The sequence below is a fragment of the Drosophila nasuta genome, chromosome X (genome assembly GCF_023558535.2).
Source record: "Drosophila nasuta strain 15112-1781.00 chromosome X, ASM2355853v1, whole genome shotgun sequence".
NCBI classification, from domain to species: Eukaryota; Metazoa; Arthropoda; class Insecta; order Diptera; family Drosophilidae; genus Drosophila; species Drosophila nasuta.
In genome coordinates this window covers 2,276,477-2,297,030 of record NC_083459.1, presented here as the reverse complement: position 1 = coordinate 2,297,030, position 20,554 = coordinate 2,276,477, and the positions used below count along the sequence as shown (strand labels likewise).

At 35.1% G+C, this 20,554-nt stretch overlaps 1 protein-coding gene across 2 annotated transcripts; it reads left to right on the top strand.

Annotated features, from left to right (window-relative positions):
- The first annotated feature begins 7,632 nt into the window (after nucleotides 1–7,632).
- On the top strand, nucleotides 7,633–9,078 carry LOC132795912 (uncharacterized). 2 transcript variants are annotated; one of them, XM_060806873.1, is made up of 3 exons: nucleotides 7,633–7,966; nucleotides 8,016–8,396; nucleotides 8,454–9,078. In XM_060806873.1, the coding sequence occupies exons 1-3, from the start codon at nucleotides 7,718–7,720 to the stop codon at nucleotides 8,859–8,861; spliced, it is 1,038 nt and encodes a 345-aa protein (XP_060662856.1). In that variant the 5' UTR covers nucleotides 7,633–7,717; the 3' UTR covers nucleotides 8,862–9,078. The 2 variants fall into 2 exon arrangements, with proteins under 2 accessions (XP_060662856.1, XP_060662857.1); XM_060806874.1 differs by having other exon boundaries at nucleotides 7,636–7,966; nucleotides 8,049–8,396.
- The last annotated feature ends 11,476 nt before the right edge of the window (nucleotides 9,079–20,554 follow it).

Here is a 20,554-nt window from a genome sequence, read left to right as displayed (position 1 = left end):
CTCACATACACACAGAGAGATGGGTGATAGGAGAGGAGTGGGATGGGGAGGGGAAGGGGAGTGGAAAATTGCCGCCCTCGCTGCTGACCATTTGCTGGGCTGCAGCTGCTTTTGCGGCAGTCTTGTGATTGGCAAAAAAGAAAATACCATTCACATTTCATGCTGCACTCTTCACAATTTCCTTCTGCTCATCCTCTCTCTTTCTCTCTCTCTCGCTCGCTCGCTCTCTCTCCTTCGTTCTCCTGCTTCCTCTTCCTCTCTCTTTCTGTGTTGCTGTTGCTGCTGTTGCTTTTGCTGCTGCTTGTTGTTTTTATCGGCACGCAAAAATCTATAAACGGGCAGCGGCCGCCGCACTCAACTCAATTCAATTAATTTTCACTTGATTTTTCCACACACAAACAAATTTTCATTTAATTTGCTGCGGGGCGTTTTTCTTTGCCTTTTTCTCTTTCTCTGCTTTGTCTACTTTTCCTGCTTGGCGTCTTCCTTTATTTTTTTCGATGTTGTTGTTGTTGCTTTGCTTATCGGACGCCATTTTCTTGCGCTTGATTTTCTATTAGGTTTCTCGCTTGTCTCCCCATTTCCTCATTTTCCTATTTCCCACTTCGCCCCCAAATTTGTGCACAAATCTCTTGTGACAGTTCTCTCTTTCTCTCTCTCTCTGTCAATCTCTTTTGTTCGCATTCTCTCTCTCTCTCTCTTTCGCTAGCTGTCATTATATTTGATAAAATAATGAAACATATTTAGGTATTATCATTATTTTGTTTATTGTTATTCATTTATTTGGCTCTTATGATGAAATTTGCATTTGCATTTTCATTTCACTCTGCTCTCATTTCCCAATGTTTGTGTCAATGATAAGCGTAATTAAAAATAAATCAAAAATATATACATACATATATAAGCGAATATCTCCATAATTTCTCTTCATAATATTTATGAATACACAAAATCAATTCTAGAAATATTTCCAAAAAATTTGCTGAATTCTTGCTAAAACATAATGATGTGAAGGCTTTAAGCAATGAGAACATTAATTCGGTGTTAATATAAAATATGATAATGTCTTAAAGAAAACGAGCTAACTCTTTTATTTTGTTTATACTCTTTGTTCGTAAGAATTCAATTATTTATTGATGAAATCCATATTTATATTTCATCACGTAAATTTGAAATAAATGCTGAAAACAATTTTATGTCAAATTATATTATTTTAGGTATAAAATAATAATAATAATGAAATTAAGAATTTAAGCAACATTACATTAATATTGAGCTTATAAAAAATGTGATATTATATTATACTAAGGGAAAGGACTATAAAAAGTATTCTCTTATTGCAAAAAGATATTATATTTATTTTGTAAGAATTCAATAAGTAAATTAATTAGCATTAAAATTCTTCCAACAAACATAATTTTATCAAATCAATTAAAATATAATGAAGACGCTAACTTTGAGAATTCATTATTTCCGTGTTAATAAAGAATATGATATAATCGTAAGGAAAAGAAACTATGAGAAATGTTCTCTCATTGTTCAGTATTGAAATTCTTATTTAAATTTCACTTCGCATAAATTTCAGATATCACAAAATCAAGGCTAGAAAAATTCCAACAAACTTTGAAGAATTTTATGTAAAATTCAATTACAACACAAAAAAGACTTTAACATTGAAAGATCATTATTTTAGTGATTATAAAAAATATGATATAAGGAACTATGAGAAATATTGTCTAAATTTCATTTACAAGAATTCAATGAATAAATTGTTTAGTATTGAAATTAACATTTAAATTTCACTTCGCTGCATTGAAGTATTACATCATATCGCAAAGTTTAATATAGCATTAATGAATTTTAGATCGGGTTGATTAGTCTGCAGTAATTTGTATTGTCAGCTTGGAACATTGCCCCAAAAGAGTGATAAACAAATGAATTACCATCGGAATGTGAACAATACTTGATAATAATGAACACGTAAGTTGAAGTTATATATATACTCAAATATATATATATATAGAGAGATCCAGCAGATATATGGCTGAAGAGATAGGCGTAGTTAATGCGCTGGCGATTGAAGCTGGCGTCATTTGTGTTGTCCTTCAGTGGGTTCAGTTCATGTTTTCGTTTTGGTTTTCGTTTTCCATGTTGGTTTATCAAATTGCTGCAATCAGGAATCAATTATTATTAAAAGCGCATTAAAAACAATAAAAATCACATTAAAATAAAAGCGGACAAAACTAAATGAATGCACACAAGTGCGACGATGTGTGTGTGTGTAAATAAAAAAAAAACAAAAAAACAATAACAACGAGTAAAGTTCTTAATCATTTTACATGCGAATCAAGTTGCGAGTTGCGCTCTCTTATCAACGATGGATCCATATCAAGCAGCCACCTCCCTCCCTCCCTCCCTTCCCTTCCCCCCTCTCTGTCCAATTATGGCTGTGATTTTTATTACACTTTATTATTATTTACCTACTGTCGACTAATTTGTTTTTAATTTGTGCTGATAAAATTGATGAATAAATAAAACGCACGTCGAGCAAATAATGAAATTAATAAGTGACTCGTATCAATGCAGGGAGGGGGAGGGGGAGACAACTAAAGCCTGGTAAATAAAGCAACTAAACGATAAACATGCCACACAATAATAATTACAATAACAAATAACAAATAATGCCAGCCAAATAATGACATTGCTCGTCGTAGTTTTGTTTTGTTTTGCTTTGCTTTGTTTGCTGCCTTTGCCCCTTGCGATTGATTTGTCACATCTGAATTATTCGAATTCGATTCGATTCGATTTGATTCGAATTGGAGCGCACTCTGATATGCCACTCCCCCCACCCCCCCCTCTCTCAGTTGATGGAGCTGCCATGAAGAGTGCGGAGTGGGAGGAGTAACAGAAGCCGCTTCGTAATGGGTTAGAACAATTGTTCTTGTCGGCTCTGACGACTCACAAAAGACGCTACCATTGAAGAACATTTTAATTATCAAGATAAGTACAAAATAAATTTAATTAAATATAAATGAATATAAAAATAAGTTAGTGTTATGAAAATATTATAAATTGATATAAAGAAGATACATTCATGAGCATAAATAAATAAAAACGAATTGTTTATTTATGTATGCTCATTAATGTATCTTCTTTGTATAAATTTATAATATTTTCATAATATTATCATCATTTAGACCAAACTACGTAAATAAAATTGAAAATTTATAAAGCAAAGAGAAATATATCCAGATTAAATTAATACAAATAACAAGTAGAGAAGCGGCAGTTGAGTATGCTCGACTGTGAGATACCCGCTAGCAGTATTATACGTTAAATATACCACATACCGAAGGCTATATTCGGTAGGTCGACAAACCATCATTGAAAATATACCATGGAGTACAAAATATACTCAAATGTACCGAAATGTTGATTTGGTACATCATTATACTATACATACATTAAAAATATAAGAATTACATTATTTAGTATTTATATTTCACTTTGCCTTTAAATAATATTATTCTAGATATAACATAATAATAATAATGAATGACTTCACTTTATGACAACATTCATTCTGTGTGTGTGTTTTTTTTAATTATAATAGTATTTTAAGGAAAAGGAAATAAAAGAAGTATTCTCTCATTTGCAATGTGATATTCTGTTACGTTTGTAAAAAAAAATATAGTATACTCTAGTAATATGCCAAAAAATACTATAATATACCGTAGATCGATAGTGAAACATTGAAAATATATCATGAAGTACAAAATATACCAAAAATGGTTATGTGGTATATCGATATACTTTTACATTTAATATATATCATACAGCGACCGTTGAATATGCTCGGCTGTGAGATACCAGCTAATCATTTTTTATAGAGCAAATCGTAGCAGTATTAAACCAAAAATATATGTACCTTCAAAAACACTACTACCGAAGGCTATATTTGGCAGATCGCTACCCCATAATTGAAAATATACCATAGAGTACAAAATATACTTATATACATAATTCAAAATAGTTTTTTAGTACATCGATATATCATTGCATTAAAAATATACCATAAAGTATAAAATATACCAGATTGTTATCAAAACCAACTAAGACTCGACTTTTCCATATTCATTTTGTCTCGACTGTTGACGCTGTTCACGAATATATTTACTTAATAGGGCCCTTCTGCATGTTAGATACATTTACTGACAATACAAAGGTATTACACGCTTTTATATTTAAAATGAACTAAATTGATTCGATGCATAGTTGAAGCTTTATTTATGTGTTATGTTATTATACTAAATCTAGTATTTAATACTAAATTATATAGAGAAGATAGTACTGTCTACTGCGGCCTTCGACTCGAAAAAAGTATCTTTACTTTTTATACCTTACATTTAGTTTTCATTATACAATTGGACATTTTATTATCATTGGAAGGGGTTTGCAAGAGGTGTGACGGTACCTGGGTACTAGTGCTGAAATGCCGCAAAAAAACGGTATGAAACAAAACGATTGTAGGGTGCACATGAACTACTTCCAAATAATGAAATAATGCGTGTGTTTGCTATCATAGAAAAGTCTCTGCAATTGGCAGCGGTTGGGGAACATAATGACTTTATTAGCTAAGCACAACTCATAAATGTGACAGTGAGAGCAAATAGGAGATAGTTGTCAGGGGCAAGGAGTGGGAGAGAGAGGGAGAAGAAGGAACGGGAAGAGGAAGAGGGGGAGGAGGGGTTGCCAGACATTTGTCTGTGGCGAGATTTAGCTTTGGCGAAACGTCAAAAAAGCAAAAAGGGAAGTCAGCTAGCGATCAGGTGTGTATGTGTGTGTGTTAAGGTGTGTGTATGAAAAGGTATAAGTGTGTGTGTGTGTGTGTGCGGGGGAGGCAGTTCAGACAGCAGCGGAGGGGTTGGTTGATTTGTTGATTTGTTTTAGGCGATAAGCACTTAAATTAAGTCTTAATTCCTAATGCCTCTTGTTGCACACGTGTCGCCTGCCACACAGTGTGGCAAGAGCGGAGACAGCGGAAGAGGCAGAGACAGAGAGAGAGAGAGAGAGAGAGAGAGAGAGAGAGAGAGAGAGAGAGAGAGAGATAGAAAGCGCTGGCGGTGTCGCCCTGTGAAATGGACATTTAATTATTTGCTGTGATTAAACACACACACACACACACACACACAAAGTGAGCAGTCGCTTCCCCCTCCCTCCGCCTTCATTCTGTTTGTGCCACACGACGTGTGTCAATTCTCGAGGAAGGGGGCAAGGGAATGGCAGGGAAGGGAGAATTGCGGGCACTGCCAGCTTCATATTCCAATTATTTATCTTATCAGCGTATCAAACAGTTTTGATTTTCCTGCAGTCCACACACACTTCCTCCTCCTCCTCCTCCTTGTTCTCCTCATTCTCCAGCCCCTCGCATCCCTTTGCTTAGCTGACAATCCCTTGTTGCACTGGACTTTTGACAGTTGACAGTTGCATCAACGCAGCTCGAGCTCGAGCTACGGTATCTTTGGCATCTTTTTGGCAGAAGCGGCTCTAATTTTGTATCTGTGAGATACATTTGTATCTAGCGCACTGTAACTCATTGTATTATGAAAATATTTATCTTTCCCAGCTGGGAAATTTGAGCGCCCCACTCCTCTCTCTCTCTCTCTCTCTCTGTCTAGTGTGCAAAGTGTGCGCTCAAGTGGTGTGCGGTGTTGTGTGCGGTGTGCGCAACGCTTGTCAAATTAATGAGATTTCGAGTTTTGATTTCTGATCGATCGACTGCGATAAGAAATGCGACCACAAAATGGCTCTAAGTCGATGATTAAAGCACACACAAGAAAACCGGAAAATAGCCAAACTTCATAGACGAGCGAACTAGAGAGAGAGAGAGAGAGAGAGAGAGAGAGAGAGAAAAGTAAGAGAGAGATGTGAAAAAGGGAAATTAATCGGCTGAGGAATATGATCAGCTTTTGGTTTCGGCTTAAGATGATTTGCTCATTAACTTAATTGAGAGTTTAAGAGAGTTGAACTTTATTGCTGTATTTTGTATGTAGTCATTTATTTTAAATAATAAAGTGAACAATAATACTACAAAATTCAACAGATGAACCTAAGTTAATGCTGAATTTTTAAGCATGTTGAATTTTGTTAAATTTACGATTCGTGCTTTAAGCAACAGCACTTAAAATATTCCATAAAAAGCTGGAAAATGTTACTATTACATGAAAAATATGTATAATAATAATCTCAGTATAAACTTTACTTAAAAAAACGTTGTAATATTGCCATTAAGAATTGTTGACTTCCGTTTCTTATAAATGCAGACAAAACGAATCTACAGCAAAAATTACCCATAAACAATATTTGAAACTAAGAATTTTTATCTGAAGAGTGCGTTGAGAAAACGAAAATCTTAAAGTATGAAATCGTATCTAGATTTCAAGAACATTTCGTAGAAAACCAATGAAAAAACCTTTTATTAAATCATTCAAATTTATTTTGTAAAAATAAATATTGTTTCTTAACTTCTTAAGATTTTATAACAAGAAAGAAAGCTACAGTTGTATATGCTCGACTTTGAGATACCCGGTACCCATTATTAATAAAACAAAGCAGTGAGAAAATAAACTGAAAAAATACTAAACTATACCGATGGATCTATTTGGATTATCAATTAGCAAACATTTTTAATGTTTTGTTTATTTTAATAATAAAACCCATTGCTTTGTTTAATTAATATACAAAAAAAAAATTCAATTTTCCTGAATGCTATATTTAGTATAACAATTAGGAGAATTTTGTGATACCAAATATAGCCTTCGGTATAACTTAGTAATTTTTGGTATATCAATTAAGAATACCATGGCAGCAGCCATTATTGCCCTATAAAATAAATTCTTACATAACTTATACGATTATCCGATCGACACCAAACTCAGAATACATAAGGACTGTCCAAAAATTGTGAGTGTAGCTTCAAAATTGGCAATTTGCGATTGTAATTTATCATAAAAAAATATTTTTGTTATTATTCGCTATCTAGTAAATTTTTGCAATAAATATATTAAAATTATGATATAAGAAATAAATAATCCTACAATAATATACAGAACAAGCAAACTTCATATGAACTCAGTCTCCGGATAAACGATTTTCGTTGAAATTTTACCAGAACAAGAAAAATGAATAATTAATGAATTTAATTTTGTATGCAAACATAAAATGATATAGATAATGACATAGTTATCTACACGACTATGAAAGTAATAATCCAAAATTAGCATGAGTTCCAATATTATATTCAAGTATTTGTATAAAGACATAATGGATAACTGTTCACTTGATGCATATCAATTAATATATATCATATCAATGAATTGATTAATTACGTAGTACCACGTTTTAGCATTAATTCTAAACGGGATATTCTGTAAATAATTGCGACTAAATGAAACTACTAAGTGTTAAAAATAGGATTCTGGTTCAATATCAAAACATCAGTCATCAGCCAGTGTAAATTGTATAGCTAATAGGAATGATGATACAACTTTTATTTAAACTTGTTTTTTATACTGCTCTTCGATTTACTATTTAAATTTCACTTCTCTTTACAAAATGTGTTAATCAAGTAGTCAGGCTGAAAGTCAAGTCAAAGTTACATTTGTATTATATTTTAGTGTCTTTACTAAACTCATAAGCATAACATTCAGATTTCATTATGGACATCTTCGGAACACCCACCGAAATCAAGATTAGTGTCATGAAAGCGATTGCCGAACTACAGTACACAGCTTCTGATATTTTTGTGTACGAAAAGAAGATCTGCGATCATGTGGTGTATGACAAAAGTGATAAAGATTTGCTTGTTAAGCAGACTCTATTTGATTTAACTTTTTTGGGAGTATTAGCGCAAACTGGATCGACGTTTGCCTTGCTACAAAGTCTAATCGTACAAGTTTCATCGGAGGTAAGTGTAAAAGATTCTTCCACTACATTTACAACCATTTACAAGTTAGAATCTTAAACCTGCCGTTGAACCGAAACAAAAGAATCCAGAGAGCTTTAAAGCAAGAATTCCTCCTGTGAAAAATTGTTCCTGTCGAGAACTCAATTTGTTGTTTGCTTTGAAAAATATAGGAGATAATCCAAACGACGTCTTCGGAACACCCACCGAAATCAAGATTAGTGTCATGAAAGCGATTGCCGAACTACAGTACACAGCTTCTGATATTTTTGTGTACGATAAGAAGATATGCGATCATGTGGTGTACGACAAAAGTGATAAAGATTTGCTTGTTAAGCAGACTCTATTTGATTTAACTATTTTGGGAGTATTAGTGCGAACTGGATCGTCGTTTGCCTTGCGACAAAATCTAATCGTACAAGTTCCATCGGAGGTAAGTGTAAAAGATTCTTCCATAAATCCACTACATTTACATCCATTTACAACTTAGAATCTTAAACGTGCCGTTGAACCGAAACAAAAGAAAAAAGTTTTGAGAAATGTGAAGTCAAAGGTTAAAGACACAAATCACAAAAAGAAACAAAATTTTGAAGATGAAGAATCCGCCGCAGAAATAGATGCGCTATTTGCCTTCTATATTGAAGAATTTAAGAACATCAAAACTATAAATAATCCAGAGAGCTCTAAAGCAAGAACTCCTTCGAGACTTGGGTCGACAGGACTGGACGATGATATCATTATTTTAGAACTCAGTGCACCTCTCAATGATCAGACCTCTAAACCAATGGAGAATGTGGTAGAAAATGTAAAATCAAAGCGTAAAATTACAATAGCTAAAGAGATAGGACAAAAAAAAAGTTATTCCTGTCCAGAACTCAATTTTTTATATAGGAGGTAATAAAAACGTGTATGTGTCAAAACGTGGATCGATATTAGGATCACTTGGACTGAAAAAAGCAAACAACATTATGTCAATAAATGCCCTTAAGGATCAAGAGTACTCCAGTCGTTGGAAATTTACAGATCCATTAGTTATTTAACAAATTTTCTTTACTGTTTACTGTTTTTATTTGGTTCAATGCATTTTAATAAATTTTAATTTATGTGATATTATATTATATTATATTATATATTATATTATAATTGAGCGTCGAGTAATTCGATATATTATTACTGATTTTTGTAACTCCAATTTAAGCATTGGATTTGTATTTTTATATAAAGAGCATAAAGTTTTAACTTTTGATTTCTGCGATGCAAAGTCGAATGGGTGTTGAAAAAACTGACAGACAAAGCTGCAAATAAATTTTAAATATTACCAAATGATTTTATATGCAAGTTTAGTTAAATTCAGTTTACCCCTTTTTAGGAATTCGACTTAATAAAAGAAATTTCTCTTATACATGCAATTAATACAATTTTGAACACTTTTCTCAATATTGAAAATTTGTGTTTTATAGTTAACAAAAATAAATCATTTATAAAACTTAAAGTATGCAAATAATGTAATAAGAAAGTTGGAGAAATGGGGGAAGAATTCCTTAACTAAATCTTGATGATGTCAAAAATACCAATGAGAGAACATTGGATAACCCTTAGCAAAATGCTGACACTGCCCCAATTTGTAAAGAGACATTCTGATAACCCCTTTACAATATATATTGCTATATTTGCTACGCACAAATAAAGAAACTGCGAATCAAGACGATGTCGAATGATGCAGCTGCTGGCCCAGAAAATGGCCCCCAAAGGTAATTACCAGAATGAATCCACTTAAGCGACAACCAAGGAGACCTCAACTAAACCCCTTCGCGATGTCAACTCAGCTCACCTTCGAAAAGAGTGGAGAAGGGAAGGGCAAGGGGAAGGGGAAGGGGATGGCGGTGGCGGTGGTGGCAACTTGTAAATATGCAAATGCATATGTTAAATAGATGACCTTTTATTGTATTGTTTTTGGCGTAAGCAAGAGACAATCATAACAAAAGTGTAAAAGTTGCCACATAGTCCAAAGAAGCCCCCCCCGCAAGGGCCTGTCGGGGGGAGTGGGGGGCAACTCAAATTGACTTCTAAAAGCAGCAAAATCAGCAAAAAATTTGCATTTCAATAAACGATTATCGTAACTTTGCGTACGGTTTTTGGTTACGGTTTACGGTTTACGCTTTTCGCTTTACGGCGCCTTTTCCCCTTTCCCCCACTGTCTGGGGGTTGGGGTGGCTTAGGGGTCGCCATTTTGTGCGAGTGTGTGTTAGGGGTCGCAAAAAGGTTGCCATAGGCAGAAAAATCGGTTAGGTTCGTTTGCTGACGAGGGTGCTCAAATATGCTGATGATGGTGGGCGAGGGGGAGCTCTAGATGACGGGGAAGGGGGTGAGTGGGGGGGTGCCGTCGGTTTACGACAGTCAACGGGCAAATTGTCGTTGTAAAAGTCAAATGTGGAAAATTTATTTTATATTTTTAGCTTTTAAATTAAATAAAGTTTTTGTCGCCGTCGTTTTATTTGCATTGGCATTTTGTCACCTTTGAACCACCGCACCGCACCGCATCGCATCGCACCTCTCCCCCTCGCCTAGATATAAACCTGCTCCCAATTTCCACTCACGTTCTAAGCCAAAGCTTTAACTTCTCCCCGCATCCGCTTTGCGTTGTTCTCTTTCTATGTGTGTTTATTGTTTAGGCTTTTTACGCTTTGTTTCGGTTTTTTGTGTGTTTCGACTTCTGAGCGGGGGTGTTTGCTTTGAGGGGATCGAGAAGGGGATGGAGAAGGGTAGGGGAAGGGGGAGGGCAGCCTTTCAGGATGGCATCACCACAAATCACAGCTCACGTACGACGCTTAAATATGGCGCTCGTTTCATGTCCGTGTCCGGCAAAGCACAAAAATAACAATAATAATAACAGCAGCAACACACACACACACACACACACACTTACTGAGTGCAACAAAGACAGCAACAATGACTGAGAAAGGGAGAGCAAGAGCAAGAGAAATGACCAGTGTAACCCATTCCGTCCAAGCTGTCCATTCTGCATGCAAACGCAATTTGATAACGAGCGAACGTATTAATATCATTGAGCTCCATTATTTCACTACCAGCTACCCCCACCTTTTCCCCTCTTCCTCACCCCTCTTTGCCAAGCATTCCCAGTGGCTTCGCCCCAAAAAAAATGATGCTCATTTTGCTGGCGCAACAAAACAACTCAGTAAACATGACAAGCGAGCAGCGATGAAGAACATTGGGAGGAAGGACGGTGAACGGGAGGGGGTGGTGGATGGGGAAGAGTGGTGGAAAATTGCTGTCAGAATGCGCTTCTGTCGGCAATATTACGAACGGATGATATATCAGGGGGATATTGCCAATTTGTACTCAATAAAGTGGGCAGAGTATTGGCAGCAAAGCAAACAAATTCCAAAAATGTCGAATAGAAAAGTTAACGCATCACAAGTTCGGGATTATACCAAATTAATATACCTGAAAAATACTATAATACTACTTTATACTTAATAAAAGTTAACACTGCAAGTAGTTAATGCTTTCTTCCAATATACAAGTTATTTATAATAAAAGTAAAACATTCCAATATTATATCAAATAAACAAACAAAAAAAAATACTAAAATATATTGATAGTATATTAAAATACTACTGGTATATTTTGCACTCTATACTATATACCAATTATACAATTTAATATGTGTTTGGTATTTTTGTGGTATTTTATTTTAGTATATTTAAAAAAAAAACAACGAAATATTCAAAATGGGTAGCGGCTATCTCACAGTCGAGTGTGCTCGACTAGCTCGACTAGGTTTTTTACTTGTTTGCCATTTATTTTTTTGAATTTAAAATTTCGCTTGATATTCCATTTTTCGTTAGTATTTGCAAGTATTCAATTTTTTTTTGTTATTTTGTTAAATCGAAAACAAGTAAGTGTACTGTAGAGTACTTGCTACCCATTTTCAAAAAAAGGCAGAACAGTGCTAATACCGCACTAAAAATATTCCAAATATACCACAAATATACTAAAATATACCAGAGGTCATATTTGGTACATCGGTGAAGTACTGCAAAGATATTATACCCTTTTACTCTATGAGTAGCTGGTACAATAAAGAACATTGTTTTGGATGGTATATATAAAATAAATTATTTGTTATGCTATTTCGACAAAAAAAATGAGTTTACAATACAAATTAAGGCTTATATTCCTTTAATTGGCTAAACATAAAATTCATCGTAGTGTGTATTTCAATAACCCTAATTGATGGAAATTTTCCGTCCCCATTCAAAGTTATATCAAATTAAAGCCGATGGATAGTTGAAGAAGGGTAGTATTTATTTTCCCCATTTATTATTCATAATGATTTCTCCGATTTTTTTTATACCCGCTACCCATAGGGTAGAAAGGTATTATAACTTTGTGCCGGCAGGAAATGTATGTAACAGGTAGAAGGAGGCATCTCCGACCCTATAAAGTATATATATTCTTGATCAGCGTCAACAGCCGAGTCGATCTGGCCATGTCCGTCTGTCCGTCTGTGTGTCTGTCCGTCTGTCTGTCTGTCCGTCCGTGCGTATGAACACCTAGATCTCAGAGACTATAAGAGATAGAGCTATAATTTTTTTCGACAGCATTTGTTATGTTTGCACGCAGATCAAGTTTGTTTCAAATTTTTGCCACGCCCACTTCCGCCCCCGTAAATCAAAAAAATCGAATAACAAGCGTAATTGTAAAGCTAGAATTTTGGTATATACAATAATAGGTATAGTATTTATGATTCCTGAAAATTTGGTTGCGATCCGATAAAAAAATTGTCGAAGTTATTAAAGAAATACTTTTGTATGGGCAAAAACGCCTACTTACTAATTTGCTTTGGCCGACAATCTGGTATATTGTGCCGTCTATGGTATATTTTGAGTGCGGTACTATATCGATATACCAAATATACAATTTGGTATATTTTTTTAGTGTTTTAGTATGTTTGGTATATTTTAATAAAAATACCCCAAAATATATTTTTAGTATTTTTGTAGTATAATTGATATGTTTTGAGAATAATACCGCAAAATATATTGCTTTTATTCAAAATGGGTAGCGGGTATCTCACAGTCGAGCACACTCGACTGTAGCTTTCTTACTTGTTTTCTATTTGGCGATATAAAATGAAAATTCCGAAGACCATACACCATCTTATATATCAATTAAAATACTTTTATCTAATTCGAATTTGACAACACATAGAATATAAAACATTATAAATTTTAAAAAATTTTTGTTAATTGAATTTTTGTTTTGGCTCGATGGGCCTTTTTTTTTATTTGGCTATTAAAAAACTTGCATTAATAGCAGACAACTTTTAGAATGATCAAATACTCTCCTGAGTATAACTCCATGCATTCAACTTGTGCGCATAAAAAAAAAGAAGATAGACATATTAATTGCATTCATATTGCGATGTGCGGAATCAATTCGACGAATCGCGACGCAATCGACAAAGTTGACAATGTGTCAGCTTCATTTAAGTTTCGGCATTTATGCACCTGACTTTTTGGTTTTTTTTTTTTGCGAGTTGACAGTTGATGGGCGAGTATTTCGGTTATGCGGAATGCTTGAAGCTGCTCGCGAGATAACTTGCAACGTGCAACCAAAATGCGGCATGTCTTCCATGCAAAAACACGTCACAAATTTTCAAGTGCGAGGCGAGAGATGCGAGTTGGCAGTTTGGCGTTTGGCGTTTGCTTATCGACGCGGCGCCCGTGTGCAACATACGAGTATTGCCACAATTCGTTGCTGCCTGCCCCGCGTTGCAATTGTGACGGATGGCCAATAAATTTGTACATTCATGCACTGGACATGTTCGTTGGGGGCTTCTACAGATAGGCCCCAAAACGGGGTTTTGCCTTTGGACTCGGATTGGGGGTTGGCAGTAGGGTGCGTTACATGTCGATTTCTTTATGTGAATGCTGCTTATTAAATAAATCACACAAAAAACAAGCTGAACGCTTACGAGTAACAAGCGAGCTGCAGCAAACCGAATACTCAACACACTCACAGTACAAAGTTAAGATCGATTTGAATGTATATCAGCTAAAAAAATGTGTTTAATTGATTTTTATTTATTTTAAAATGCATTTACAAGTAACAATAGCACCTTAAGTTTATTTAAGTTCTTATTTTAAAAATTTGTTTAGTCTAGAAATGTAATAATTGTTTTTATGGTAACAGTAAGTACTAAATACTTTTTCCATTTTATACATTTATTATAAAATTAATAGAAAATAAGAACGTAATAAATTTTTTTTTAATTTGCAAGATAATAACAATAACAATTTTCAAATTTTTTCATTCAAAACTAGTATATTTGTATGTAGTATATGATATATAATATCTGTAGTATATAGTATGTATATAAAGTATACTACTACTATAGAAATACAGAAAGGTAAGGTTCCCCTCTCTGGAAAATAGTACATATATGGTGCATATATACACTATATATTTATATACTATATATATAGTGTATAATTGAAACATGCTATTAATCTATACCGAAAAATACACCATCGACTGTAATTTGGTATATCGATATACTATTACATTTCACATATTGTTCCTACTCGATTTGAAACGTTGCTTAAACTGTGTGATATTTAAAGTGCTCTTCGAAAGAGTATAAGGTGGCAGCAGATATGCAGGGAGGAGCAGAGGCAGAGGCATGGGCAGGGGCAATGGGTTACCATGGTGGCCACTTGTCACTGCCAGCGCATGGCGCAGCGCTCCATAAATTCATGTGCCCAATTATTTCATTTGTCTACGCACAACGGAAATGTGAGCCAGTCACTGATAGGAAGAGAGCAGAGAAGGAGAGAGAATCGCATGGAATTCGGTCGATGCGACGATCTCTCGATGCTCTCGATCCCCACAGACAAATTCATTTGATTGCGTTTGGCATTTCAATTTCTCAGCTGGCAGTCGGCAGTCAGCAGCCAGCAGCAAGGTTAGAGTTCAACTCGATCCCCAGGGGGGAGTTGAGATGTCAGAGGAAGCAAAAGCAGAAGCAGAAGCAGAAGCAGCAGAGCCCAAGACAAGACAACAACAGAAAGCAGCGCTTGTTTCCAGCTCCAGCTCCATTTTCATTTAGATTTCGATTTCCATCTCTCCTCCCGCGGTGCTATCAGCATCGCGTTGTCTTATCAACGAAACTGCCAGCAAGGCATAAAATATACTCGACAAACGTTCAAGGAAAAGGAGAAGGAAGAAGAGGAGGCGGAGGCGGAGGCGGAGGCAGAGTAAGGTCAGACAGTCAGCGAGTCGCGATAGAAATTCTCAGTTGTCTCTCGACGGCCGACAATAATAATTTGGCCATGACTAATTGGATTTATTGGAATCGAATTTATTATGTTATGCTTATTTAATATTAAATTTATGCGCTGTTTATTTTTTGTCTCTGCCATTCGATTCGATTCGATGGGAACTACGAGAGGCAGGTTGGGGGAGGGGTGTGGCAAGTGTTTATAAGAGTCGTTGATATAAACTATTAGCTAAGTGCAAAGAGTGCAAAGTGTATTTTGTTGTCAGACAGAATGCAGAACTCATTCATCTAGCGACATTGATATACGATTTAATAATCATTTTTTTTAAGGGGGCAATTAAAATGGTCATCAAACTGAGTAAACTGCAAAAAAAATATACTTATAACAATAAATAATATAATTATTTTGCATTATGCGAATACATTTCTTTCCACATATGTATTTTTTCTTTATCAATTTCAATGAATAAAATTTCACTTTTTTTTTGAGCAGTTTTTCAAATGAACTAATTTTTTTTAAGTGATGGCTTATGGTATTTTTGTAGAATTATAATAAGTATTTTAGAATCAAAAATTATACTATTATAATATATATTATTGTAATTATAGCATCAGATAGTGGTAGAATCATGCGAACTTATTTCCGATGACAGAGTAAGCTGCTGGTAATTATTTGGTCATCGATTCGTTTGACTGCCCAAGCTCTGCTCAAGCTGTAAATATTTTAGGTTTGAAAAGTTAGAAAACATTGAGAAAATCAAATCATTTCGTGCTGAGTGAAAAATGAATTATTAATTTACTAGTTTATAGTTATATTAAATTTTCTGATTCACTAACTGAACTCTTAATGCAAAGAAGGCAATTTGTTCACAATTTCAATCGAAGCATTCCAAAAGAACAACTTCAAAGATCTATTTTAATATATGTATGTATGTAAATTTCGAGATTATTACTGTAGGAACTGTTAGAGAAACTTTATTAAAAATAATCAAACTAAGGAACATAGCTGATGAGAAATTTATATCTAAGGAAAAATATTTTCAATTTCAGACTATTAAAATATTTTCAAATTTTAGAACATTATAAGAAAAATGATTAGTTTTGTAAATAAATGTATATTTGAATATTACAGCTTTAAAAAATTCTTCAAATTAAATATATAAATTTGCAATTTCGATTGTATAACTTCAATACATTATCACTCTGCGATTTGTTAATGAAAAACACTTATCTTTAAAGTTACTTTAAATATTTGCAAAATGTAGAACATTATAAGAAATATAATAATTTTGCATTTCAGTATAGAACAGAATTGAAGCATGTTCTTTAAACTGTATTAGTTTTGTAAAAAAATTTTGAAAAATATATTTCTTAAAATATTATAATTACTCAGTCACGTATAGCTCTTTAATTTTGTAAATCTATATTCATCTATCAAAACTGTAACAACTCTTCCAAATTAAAGTCAATTGTTTGGCACTTAAAGTAAATAACAATTTAAATGGCAATATTAAAGTGCTTAAGCAACCTATTTAACTACTTGCTTGCGATATCTGCACGTTGAATCGTTGAATCGTTGAATCATGCCCCATGCGAATGATGATGATCTATTAGCGTATTCTGATATGATAAAGTTGCCTTTTACGCTCCCTAATATTGCCTGTGCTCCTTCCTCCTTCCTCCATCCGGCTTCCTCCTCCTCGTCACTGACTGACAACTTCAGCCACGCCCCGGAAAAAGGAAAAGAGGCCTCAACTCCATTTGTGGCAAGTGTGGCAGTAATGAAGGGGATGGGGAAGGGGAAAGGAGGGTGTCAGCAGGCACCTGTCAGTGTTGGTCAGGCACATCCTTGGGCTCCATTTACACTTACACTTACACTTACACTTACACTTACACTTACACTTACAGTTGCAGGTTCTATTATTCGCGGCAAGTGCTGGCCGAAAAAGGAAATGGCAAATGGGAAAATGCTAAAATGGTGAAATGGGAAAATGCTAAAATGGGCCGTGGCAGCAACAGCAGCAGCAGCGTCTGAGGCGCCGCTAATGACCCTAATAAACAGTTTTGTGGGCGCTACGCATACTAATGAGCATCCGCACTGGAGGCAGTTACACATCCACATCCACATTCACATCCATAGCACAGCAGAGCACCGCAAGGAGCAACATCTAAAACAACAACAATGCAAAGTGCAGAACGTCAACACCTTGCACAGCTCTCGTTCTTCTAGTCTGTCTCTTTCTCTAGTGCTCTCTCTCTCCTATCTCTTTCTCTCGCGTTCTCTTGCCACCCGGCAGCATAATGAGCAATCCATCTGCACAACACCCGCACGTAGTTTAGTGAAATTTGTTGATTTACATGACTCAAACTACACCCACACACACACACACACACACACACACACTTCCACTTCCTCTTCCATCTCCTTCTCCTCCTCCCGGTGCTGCCTTCTCCTCTATCTATCTCCTCTGTCCATCCCTTTGCCTATTGCCCGAGCATGTGTGAGTCGTCCTCGCAGCTTAATAAATTGTTTGCCATTAATAACAATAAAAATAGATAATCTCCGTATAACAAATTAATGATGTGCGCACCAAACGGACACAAATGCAAAAGACCCCAAGAGAGCGCAAGAGAGAGCGACGCAATGACAGGAGCAATAGCAATAGAGAGCGAGCGAGAGAGAGAGATAGATAAAGAGATAGCAATAGAGGGAGAAAATAGCACAGCGGAGAGCGAGCAAGATGCAGACAGCTTTAGAGTGGGAGAAAGTATGTTTTAGGAAATATGAAAACTTCAGCAGCTTATTACACACACCAACAAAACTCAGTTACCAATAAAAAATTTAGTATGTCCTTCAATGCTAGATTAAAAGATCTCTAAATTCTAGAAACAACAAAATAAAAATCATAGTATTTCGAACACAATTCAATCATGGTTAGTTTAACTTTCTTATTTTCTTTTCAATGTGATAACAAATTTTCAGTGTATGAATTTACGACTATATAAATTGGATTTTGTTTTTGAAAAACTAATAGAATTAGTATATAATAATAATATAAACATATCAATGATATAGAAAAAAATGGCACTTAATTTAATCAAGCTAACAAACACAATAATATTTTACGTATTGCAATAAAGTTTTGAAAAAAGCTTTACACAATAAATTTAAATAATATGAAAAACAAAACATGAAAAACGTTGCCGGAATATCAGAAAAAATACCACGAAAATATCATGTAAAAAGAATATTCTCTGAGTATTCTAACAAAGTCTAAAAGAACTCTAAAAAAATATTAAAATAATTTAATAATAATAATAATAATAATTATATTAATAATAATAATAATAATAATAATAATAATAATAATAATAATAATAATAATAATAATAATAATAATAATAATAATAATAATAATAATAATAATAATAATAATAATAATAATAATAATAATAATAATAATAATAATAATAATAATAATAATAATAATAATAATAATAATAATAATAATAATAATAATAATAATCCGAAAAATAAGTGACATCTTCCATTTCATCATTCCAAACAATTTACAACATTTTGACAATAAATTTAAGTAAAATGACAACAACAAAAATGGCAAAGCTTTCACGAAATATCAAGAAAAAGACAAGACATAATTACTTTCAATTAATTTTAACAAAAAAATAATTTCAGTATTTCCAAATATTTTCAAACAAATATTTTCACCAAAAACTCTAAATATAATAATATGAAAGATTTTTTTCTAACATCTAATTAAAAAAATGTATAAATATTCAAAAAAAAAAGATTGTAGAAGCTTACGGATTATCACAATGAAGCAACAAAATGAATTGGCAATTAGCTTGAATCAAGTACAGATATTGAAATGTTGTTGACTAGTGTAGTTTTGGACTGACAGAACATGTTGGTGGTTGCAGCGACGGCCGCGCGAAAGTCAAAAGTCGAGGACAAGCAAGCGGTAGAGGCAGAGACTGTGGCAGAGCGAGGTGGTATGTATGTATGTATGTGGCAGCATGCAGCATGTACTTGTATGAACGTGCCACTTGCCACAGGAACAACTCCCCCGGGGGCCATGTAGTTGAGTACGGATTTGAAGTAAATTAAAAGTCACTCACACCCGGCAGGGGCAAGGCGCAAGGGGTCGAGGAGGGTTGTGCTTCACCCCCCTTCACTCCCCTGCTTCACTGTCTCATCCTCCCCCCGGTGGTTGTCCGCATCGCTGTTGTCATCCCGCGTCCTGCGTCCTGCGCTGTGTACGCACTTGAGTTCATTATTATGATATTTGATGTCAGCGCCATCTCCCCGCAATCGTCCCCGCAACCGCCCCCGCCCCCGCCACCGTTCTCTGTGGCCGCTCTGCGGCTGCTTAGGGGCGTGGCAGCATGTGGGCTGAAACTCAATTATAACAATATGCTCAGATTTTCGAGTTGCCCAAGCTGCTTGGGCTTTCGGTTATGGGTTATTCAATTTGTTCGCGCTACCTGCACACACACAACACAACAACACAACAACACCACAACGCCACAACACCAAAAATAGCCGACGAGCCATAATAATTGTGAGTCCATAAACTATGCTGACTACTCGTTTGGCCATAACTATGCAGCTAATAAGCAGCGGACGCATCGGACGCTAACAAAACTATAAAAATCCGACAAAATCAAAATCAAAATCAAATTCCAAAATTCAAAACAAAGAAAGTGGAGCAAAAGCAGCTGCAGCTCCATCTTCAGCTCTAATTCAAATTCGAATTCAAGCTCAGAGTTCGCTAAAGAAATGCCTGCTAATCATCGTACAATGAAATAAATTACAAACATTGTTCGGAACAGCGATCGCTGATCATGATGGGAGCCAGCTCCCATGCCCCATTCTCGAGCCCGCTGTGAAAATTGAAAAGCGCTCGAAAGTAAATAGAAAACGCTCGACTCTGAAAAGGGAGGAAGAAAAAAAAAACACTGAGGCGCAAAGATTAACACTCCACACTCCAGCTTCAGTTCCAGCTTCATCTGCAGCTCCAGCTCCAGCTCCAGGGCTAGTTTGAAGCTTCAATTTCTCGCAGAGTGTGAATAAATTAAGGCATCAAGATCATAATACAAACGATCTTCCACGATAAACACTTTGATTAGCAATCTGTTGTGTGTCTACGATTATTTCTCTGTGTTTGTGTCCGTGTGTGTGTGTGTGTGTGAGTGGCAACTCCCGCTGCGAAATTGAAATGGAAGCAGCAGCAAAACGAGCCAGCAACAACAGCAACAACAAC

Coding starts and splice junctions, on each gene's coding strand:
- LOC132795912 (XM_060806873.1), top strand. CDS start 7,718: ATGGACATCTTCGGAACACCCACCGAAATCAAGATTAGTGTCATGAAA. Junction 7,967..8,015: donor TCGTACAAGTTTCATCGGAG/GTAAGTGTAAAA, acceptor TTTACAAGTTAG/AATCTTAAACCTGCCGTTGA. Junction 8,397..8,453: donor TCGTACAAGTTCCATCGGAG/GTAAGTGTAAAA, acceptor TTTACAACTTAG/AATCTTAAACGTGCCGTTGA.